The sequence below is a fragment of the Penaeus japonicus genome, unplaced genomic scaffold (genome assembly GCF_977035675.1).
Source record: "Penaeus japonicus unplaced genomic scaffold, GWHDUDI00000001_assembly GWHDUDI00000022, whole genome shotgun sequence".
NCBI classification, from domain to species: Eukaryota; Metazoa; Arthropoda; class Malacostraca; order Decapoda; family Penaeidae; genus Penaeus; species Penaeus japonicus.
In genome coordinates this window covers 4,256,509-4,266,508 of record NW_028234424.1, presented here as the reverse complement: position 1 = coordinate 4,266,508, position 10,000 = coordinate 4,256,509, and the positions used below count along the sequence as shown (strand labels likewise).

Genomic DNA, 10,000 nt, shown 5'->3' with positions numbered 1-10,000 from the left:
GTGGGAGAGAGAGGGAAAGAGAGATAAAGGAGAGATAAAAAGACAGATTAGATAGATAAGATATAGAAACAGTATGCCCAACCCCAAACAAAAAAAAAAAAAAAAAAAATAAGATACTATGATTAGCACTCACCTTGCAGCGCGATGTCGTACTCGATAGAAAGGGTTGAATAAGGAGTTGAGATAGTCGTCACCCCCCTGTTGACGAAGGCGTAAGGTTCATCCGTGGTTTCCAGGTCGTACTCGCCTAGTACCACAGTCACCTGGTTAGGTTTCCTTCTGGGAAGAGTTTGGTGTATTGTTCATTAATTTTTGTTATCATGTTTGTGGTAGTTATTTTTTTTTTTTTTCATTATTAGTTATGTTGTCTCAATGTCGTGTTTATGATCAATGTGGTGTTTATGATCGTCATATCATCCATATGAGAGTTGTATTATCATGTTTGTCTTCTCTCTCTCTCTCTCTCTCTCTCTCTCTCTCTCTCTCTCTCTCTCTCTCTCTCTCTCTCTCTCTCTCTCTCTCTCTCTCTCTCTCTCTCTCTCTCTCTCTCTTTCTTTCTTTTTTTTTTTTTTTTTTTTTTTTTTTTTTTTTTTTTTTTTTTTTGTGCTAAAGTATGTTTATCAGCTGCCTGTGTAGTTGAGAAAATAAAATCCAACTTTAAAAGGACTCAACCTAAATTTAGCACTGGCCTCAGTATGGCCTCGAAACAACCTGGCGAAGACGCCCACTTACCTGTAGGTGCAATGTGCCGCGGTGACGACCCACCTGGCGGTCAACAGCGTCCCTCCACACACGTGCATGTACGTTCGTCCGCGCCACAGTCTGATTGATGCCTTGGAGAAAGAGAGAAAAAATAAACGATCAATCATAAGGGCTTAATAGGGGAGCACTGGGGTGAATATATATGAAACTTGAAGTTTTGTATGTATTTTATAAGATTCTTTGTATTCTTTGTGGATTGTTTGGTTTCTTGTGTGTTCGAGTTTTTTTTATACAGTGTTACCGTTTTGTAGAAGGAGAGTGGCAACAGATAGCATCTAGACGTAGAAAGGAGTAAAATTCTTCACCTGAAGGCGAAAATAGAGTGAAATATAAGTAACTAACAATTACTCCGTTCGTAAAGTCGAGAACCAGGCCAACCTTGTTCAATCTTACAGTCAGTGTTGACTTCACACGGCCCTATGCCAACATGCGTAATGTTACGTCTAGGACAAGAAAAAAAAAAGTTTAACTTTGTCTAAGCCATTCGTGAAAACTGTGTTAATTCGATTTATGGTTTAAAAAAAGACGAAGAAAATCACGTAATTGTTTACGGACACCGAAACTTCATTCTCCAAGGTATAGCATCTTCTGTAGGGGAGCAAAGTTTAGAGGTGAAAAGAGTGAGAATTTTAGTGTTGATAGGATGATCTTCAGTTTTGGAATTTCCTTCCTAATATGGAAAAAAAATAAAGATAAGGGAAGATTATATATTCTGTTAATTGATTTCGAATTCAAAACTCTCTGGGGAGAACACAAAGGTAATGAAAAAGAAGAAGAAAACTAACCGTAACTTTTAACTATAAACTGTAAGCCGAAAAGGTTCAGTGTTTAATTATTAGTGTCCGGGGAAGGATGCTTGTTTTGTGCTATAATTTCACGGATTAATTTGATATCAAGATGTGATTCGCGGTATGGCAGGAGTTAATCTGCGGGTAGGCAATAGTGCAGTACGTTACAGGATTGTTACAGACTATTATCCAAAAACTACATTCTCCTGAAAGTCAAGTCATAAAAGACAAAGTACAGAAGAGATAGAACAGGAGGAAGAAACGGAGAAAGAGAAGAAAATCAAAGACACTCAATGGCTTAGGTTTCTTATAAGATGCAACAGCCCACCAACCTGCCACGGCCATTCGCCAAAGGAGGCCCTGTTTCCTCCCACAATCCTGGCAGCGCGGTAGACGGGGGAGCCACAGACTGGAAAGGCAGTTTACTTATTTGGAAAATTTCAATGGAATCTAGTTTTGATTTTGTATCTTATTATTTTTCGTTTTATTGGCTCAATGTACTTATATAAGGTCCATGTATATATATATGTATATATATATATATATATATATATATATATATATATGTATATATATATGTATATATATACTTATATATATACATATATAATATATTTATACATATATATTAATTATATGTATAATATGCATATTTATTTATATAAATATGTACATACATATATATATATAATATATATTATATATATATAATATAAAATATATATTATTTATACACACAGACACACACACACACACACACACACACACACACAAACAACACACACAACACACACACACACACACACAATACACACAATACACACACACACACATATATATATTATATATATATATATATATATATATATAAATTATATATTTTATATATATATACGGTTATCCATATATATACACACAAAACACACACACACCACAAACACACTCACACCACACCTATATATATATATATATATATATATATATATAACTAACATAACTATATATATATCCTATACATCGAATATGTATATCTACATATACATATATTGTATATATAAAAATATTATATATACCTTCTTTTGCAACATGCACACACACACACACAACACACACACACACACATAACACACACACACACACACTTTACATATATACCATATATATACATATATAAATATTATATATATTATATATAATTAATATCTACATATATATACATTATTTATATATATATATTATATGCATACATATATATACTATATATATACGTACATATATATATGAATACATATATTATATACTATATATTTATTATAATATATATATATATATATATATATGATATATATATATTTACATAGTATATATACACATATATATATATTCTATATATATATATATATATATATATATATATATATAGCATATATATATATATATATATATATATATATATACACACACACTCACACACCACACACACACACACACACATCACACACACCCACACACAACATATATATATATATTTTTATATTTATATATATATATATTATATATATTTATATATATTATTAATCATAATATTTGTACATATATATGTATATATATATATATATATATAGTTTATATATATATATATATATATATATATGAATATATTTATTTATATACATATATATCATTATATATATATATATATATATATATTATATGTATATATATATTTACATATATATAGATATATCCTTTTTAATATCATATATATATATATATACATATATTATATTATATATATATTTTATATATTATATATATATATTATTTTCACACTCACACACACACACACACAACACATATATATGTGTTATATATATATATATATATATTATATATATATAAATATATATGATATTTATATTATATACAGAAAATTAATATTTATTTATACATTAAATATCATATATATATATTTATATATATTTATATTTTATAATATATATTTATATATATATATATATATATATTTATATATATATATATATATATATATATTTACTTATAAATAAGCATGCAAATGCATCGTCTGCACAGAGCGACCCGGGCACGTCTCTCTGAAAGAAGTCTTACCCTCCTCGTGATGGGCGTCGGTAAGGTTCTTGTGGAGTTCCTGCTCGATCACCTCGGCGCTCTCTGCTGGGTCAGCCTCGTCAGTAGCGGCTTCCTGCTGGGTAGCATCACTGGCGTTCTGCTGAGCCTCGTCTGTGACATCTTTCTCTGTTTCGCCTGTGGTCTCCTGTGGTCTGTCTGTGGTTCCTAACTGCGTGTCTGCTGTGGTTTGCTGAGTACCCTCGTCTGTGGCCGCCTGTTGAGCCTCGTTCATAACATCATCACTGTTTTCATTCGCGGTTTCCTGGTCGACTGAAGTCACGCCATCGGACGGCATCGTCGACGCTTCAGGAAGTACTTCAGTTACGGGAAGCTCAGTCGGGAAGGTTGTCGTGCCGGTCTCCTGTGTCGGGAGGGTCGTCGGGGAAGGTTCTTGAGTCGGGTCGGCCGTTGCAGGCTCTCCGGTCGGCGTCTGGATGGGCGCTTCTGTAAAGAGGGTCGTTGTGGAAGGTTCCCGGGTCGGGGGGGTCGTCGTGGTGCCTGTGGTCGGTAGGGTCGTGTTGACTGATTCTTGAACGGTCGTTGTAGAAGGCTCTTGGGTCGGAAGGGTCGTTGCAGAAGACTCTTGAGTGTTAGGGATTGCAACAGGCAACGCAGAATAAGATTCGTTGAGCGGCGGCTTAACCTTTGGATGGGGAGTCGTCGGAGTCGCCGGCGCTGCGCTAACGTCAGCGATTAGGAGGAGGTCAGAGGTCACGCTCGGGTGCGCTCCGTTTCCACCTAGGTCCTCCAGCATGTTCTCGGACGGCAGCCGGCAGCAGGACCCGAAGAAGAATCTGGGGAAAGGATTAGCAAGTATCAGCTATGATCACTTACATGAATACATATGTAAATACATGCATCTGTGAAAATTATTATCAAGTGTTCTTAAATGTATGTACATATATATATTGATATTTATTTAGATATTTTTATTTATTTATTATATTTTATATATTATTTTATTTATATTTATATATTTACTCATTTCATTATTATATGTGATATTTTTTATATATATATATATATTTATATATGTATATAGATTTATATATATATGTATATATATTATAATATATTTTTTTTTTTATGCATATATTATTTGATATGTATAGATTTACATTTATATTTTTTTTTATAAAAATTTATATTATTTATATTTTTGTATATATTATTATATATATAAATATATTTTTGCTTATTAGAGATAAATAGTATATATATATATATATATTTTTATATATTATATATATACATAAACAGTATATGTTTTTGTTATACAAACAAAATAACACTCACACACAACACAACACACACACACACATATTTATATATATATTATTTTATATATATGTTCTTTATATATATATATTTATATTTATCAATATTTTTATATATATATATTATATATATTTTATATATTGATGTGTGTGTTGTATATATATTATATATATATATATATATATATATATATTATATATTTATATTTATTTATTTATATATGTGTGTATGTATATATATATATATATTTAGAAATATATATATATATTATATATATATATATATATATATATATATATATATACAAGTATATGTATATTTTACTTGTATATACATATATATATATATATATAATATATTTTTATATATATTTTTATATATATATATATATATATATGTACTCAACACACCTCACACAACACACACAAACACACACACACAAAAAACACAAAACACACACACACAATATATATATATATATAATATATAAATATTTATATATATATGTTAGATATTATATATAGATATATATATATTATATATATATTTTATATATTATATATATATATATAAATATATACCATTATTTCATTACATATATATATATATATATATATATTTTTTATATATATATTATATATATATATATATATAATGTGGTTGTGTGTGTGTGTGTGTTGTGTTGTGTGTGTGTGTGTTGTGTGTGGGTGTGTGGTGTGTATAAATGTACCTTTATATATATATTTAATCTATATATATTTTTATTATATATTTTTATTATATATATATATATTATATATATACATTATGTATATATGAGCATTTTATATATATATATATATATATATGATATATATATATATTTATATATTATGTTATATATATACAGTGTAAATTTTTATTTTATATATTTACTATATATTTATATATTTCATATATATATTTGATATATATATATGTATATATATATTATTTATTTTTATATATATATATATATATATAATTTTTATATATGCATATCTATATCTATATCTATCTATCTTTCCATACATCTATCTTTTATCTATATATTTTTATCTATCTATCTATCTATCTATATATCTATCTATCTATCTATATATCTATCTATATATAAGATTTATATATATATTAGATATATTTATTATTATATATTTATACTAATCACAACACACTCAACAACACACAAACACGTGTGGTATGTGGTGTGTGTGTTGTATGTACTATATATTATATATATATTGATATATATATATATATTATATATATATATATATATTTTTATTATGGTATAGATAACGTTATATATTTATTATATATATATATTTAATATATTTATACTATTTATATATATTATATATTATATATATATTATTTACATATATATATGTATATGTATATTTATATTTATATATATATATATAAATATATATGTATATATATATATTATTATATATATTTATATATATATATTTATTTATATACATATATATACACATACACGTGTGTGTGTTGTGTAGAAAAAAAAATCCACAACTCACACACAAAACAACATATATATATATTATTTATTATTAAAATATATATTATATATTTATATTTTATATAATATACATATATATAGATAGATTAGATAGATAGATAGATGGATTGGTTTTTATTTTTTTTAGGGGGGGGGGGGGGGAATTTAGAATAAATAGATAATCTCTCGCATATATATATTAAATATAATATATATATAAATATATTTATATATATATAAATTATATATATATATAATATATAGATATATAATATTATATATATATAATTTATATATATATATATATGTATCACTATTACTACTATTATAACTATTATCATCACCATCATCCCTGCTATTAAAGCTATTAATTAAGAGCAACATCAATAACAACAGCAGCAGCAGCAACAGTAACAATAATGGCAGTTAGTAACAATATCGCGGAAAAAACACCGGCATCAGTAATACCAGGAAAATTTCCTTCGATGTCAACACAGACAATAAATGCCACAAAATCGTCCCACATGTATGAGTCCCCTGAACGGAATCGCCGTCTGTCAGATCCCTCAGTCGCCTCGGGCACTTACTTACCCGTCGACGCACGTGGCCAGGTGGGTGCCACCCGAGGTGCTGCAGTGCCACGCGAACATGCACACGCCCTTCTCGCCGAGGTCGGACTTGCAGTCGAGACTCCGAAGGCGGATCACGCGGTCTGACGGAAAGAAATGAGGTCTAAGGCGTGGCACAGGGGGATAAAAGGAAGAGAAAAGAGAATAGGGACATAAAGATTGATAAATTGTTTGACAGGGATAGAGACAGAGAGAACGAGAATTGATGAGATCAGGAGGTAAGGAGAAGAGGAAGTAATTAAAGAAGAAGAAAAAGAAGGAGGAGGAGACGTAGATGTTGAGAAAGAGAAGAGAAGAGAAAATGAGAGAGGAATTGATGAGTGAGAGAGAGAGAGAGGAGGAGAGAGGAGTGAGGAGAGTGTGAGAGAGTGTGGATGAGAGAGAAAGAGAGAGAGAGAGAGAGAGAGAGAGAGAGAAAGAGAAGAGAAGAGAGAGAGAGAGAGAGACAGAGACGTAGACAGAAATCAAAATTTGGCATGAGATGAGAACGAACAGATCATGATCACATCCCTTGCAGCAAATCAAGAAACCAACCACTAACAATGACGTAATCTGCCGAAGTACCAAACATCTGCCTCACTCACCTGGACCAACATGGTGCGTGAGTACACTAGTTGCGGTGGCGGTCAACAGGGTGCAGCACAGGAGGCACGGAAGATGCATTCTGATGAAGAGTCTCTTCCCGTCTGGCGCATAGCCCTGTCAAGGCCAAGGTTGTCACGTGGGTAAGAAGGAATTCCAAAAAGCCAGTCGGCGTTCGAAAGGTTAAGGTCGTTTTCGTCTTAGGAATGCAAATGGCCAACAAGGGACTTTGGTTCTTTATACCGACTGTTTACTATGCTTGTACGGCATCTTCTTATATATATGTAAGGATATTAGAATGTGAACTAAGAAAAAAGAAAGAAAAACGAAATAAATAATAATATAGCGTTTCCGGTAGCTATGATTTAGTGATTTAGTTCAGGCGGTAATGAAAGAGGTGTTGACCTTACCTTCCCCCTGGATCTCTGAAGGTCACACCTGTGAGAACGGAACGCGGGGCTCATCAAGAAATGTCCTAACTGGCAACTGCACAGGTTAGCCACCCTTTGAAAACGTCAAAGATTCTACCCCATTCAGAGCCACACAAGCCTCTCTGGCTTCCTGTCTATCAAAAGACGACCTTTTTATTTTCATTATCGTTATTATCTTTATCATTATCGCTATCACTATTATTGACATTATTATTATTGCAATTATCATTATTATTATTATTATTATCATTGTTATGATTGTTGGTACTATAATTATTATTGATTTTATCATCTATATTATCATCATTATACATCCTTATCACTATTACTACTATCATAACTATTATTATCACTATTATTACTGCTATTATAGCCATTAAAAGCAACATCAATAACAACAGTAGCAGCAGCAGTAGTAAAAATAATGGTAGTTAGTAACAATATCGTGGAAAAAACACAGGCATCAGTAATACTACGAAAATTTTATTCAATGTCAAACAAAAAGCAAAAACAAAATTTCATAATCATTCATACCATCATCCCACTACTAAGGAAATTAATATTATCCTTCATTCCTTCGCGTTGCTCTATTTCCGAAATGCAACAAAATGCAACAATACAACACGTGTTTTAGATGGTATGGCCAAGTCTTTTATAACCGGATGTCTGCATTGCTCGAAGAGTCTGTTGCATGTTTGTCTACCTTTCTATTGATACGTCAAAGCACGTTCTCACTGAATCCGTCAATGTCACTGATATTCAATAAATGCAAAGTTATTCCTACGCGCATACACACACAAAAAAAAAAAGAAAAAAAAAAGAAAAAGAAAAAAAAAGAGAAGTGCACATAAAAAAAATAAGAAAAAAAGGTGACTTCCACATAAAATAAACACAATGAAGCTATAAAACATTCGACGCGGATGTTAGAGACGTGTTAACCCACCGAAGGCAACACAGGAACAGGTAAACATCAGTGGCTCAGGGGCGGTGTCCAGGCAGAGGGAGGGAGGGGGGGAGAGGGGGGCAATGACCCGTGTTGTGTGTACACATTACTTCCAAGCTCAAAGAAACTCTCAAATTAAACTAATTGCTTGAACTTAATGACAAGCTGAACACGATCTGCATAACACATGAAGTGACGCATTGCAACGCACGAGTGAAAAACAAATGCAACATGACTTTGCATTTTCCTAATTGATAAGGAGATCCTGGAAACCAAAGTCGTGATCGGGTCTTCTGGTCACACCGCCGGGCTTCATCAGCGTCTGGCATTTCCGTTTCATCGTTTGGAAACAAAGAGATGGGGGGGTAGAGGGATAGGGGGGGGGGGGAGGGAGGGAGAATGAAATAGATGGATAGATGGAGAGAGAGAAAGAGAGAGAGAGAGAGAGAGAGAGTGTGATGTGAGGAGAGGAGAGAGGATTAGAGAGGAGAGAGGAGAGTGAGAGAGTGAAGAGAGAGAGAGAGAGAGAGAGAGAGAGAGAGAGAGAGAGAGAACGAGGGAGAGAGAGAGAGAGAGAGAGAGAGAGAGAGAGAGAGAGAGAGAGAGAGAGAGACAGAGAGAGAAAGACAGAGAGAGAAATAGAGAAAGAACGAGAGAGAAAGACAGAGAGAGAAAGAAAGAAAGAACGAGAGAGAGCGAGATAGATAGATATATAAAGAGAGAGAGAGAGAGAAAGAGAGAGAGAAAGAAAGCGAGAGAGAGGAAGAGAGACAAAATATACCATTTATAATAGTTTTTGTCCTTGATGTAAAAAAAACTACTTTAGAATAATTTGAAATCTCTTATTCGAACTCATCCTTTGTTATGGCTAGATAAAGCAATCTTAGTTTGGCATA

General features: G+C 31.4%; 1 protein-coding gene across 3 annotated transcripts in view; it reads right to left on the bottom strand.

The window, feature by feature from the left end:
* LOC122245287 (uncharacterized) overlaps nucleotides 1-10,000 on the bottom strand; it is an 18,811-nt gene that overhangs the window by 8,399 nt on the left and 412 nt on the right. The window contains exons 2-6 of one of the 3 annotated variants that reach the window (XM_086549326.1): nucleotides 7,733-7,847; nucleotides 7,111-7,231; nucleotides 3,681-4,495; nucleotides 1,883-1,959; nucleotides 733-833 (exon numbers count right to left, since the gene is read on the bottom strand). In XM_086549326.1, the coding sequence (XP_086405452.1) occupies nucleotides 733-833; nucleotides 1,883-1,959; nucleotides 3,681-4,495; nucleotides 7,111-7,231; nucleotides 7,733-7,811 (1,193 nt within the window). In that variant the 5' untranslated portion in view covers nucleotides 7,812-7,847. The remainder of the gene's footprint in view (nucleotides 1-732; nucleotides 834-1,882; nucleotides 1,960-3,680; nucleotides 4,496-7,110; nucleotides 7,232-7,732; nucleotides 7,848-10,000) is intronic. The other 2 variants (XM_086549325.1, XM_086549324.1) reach the window with 2 other exon arrangements.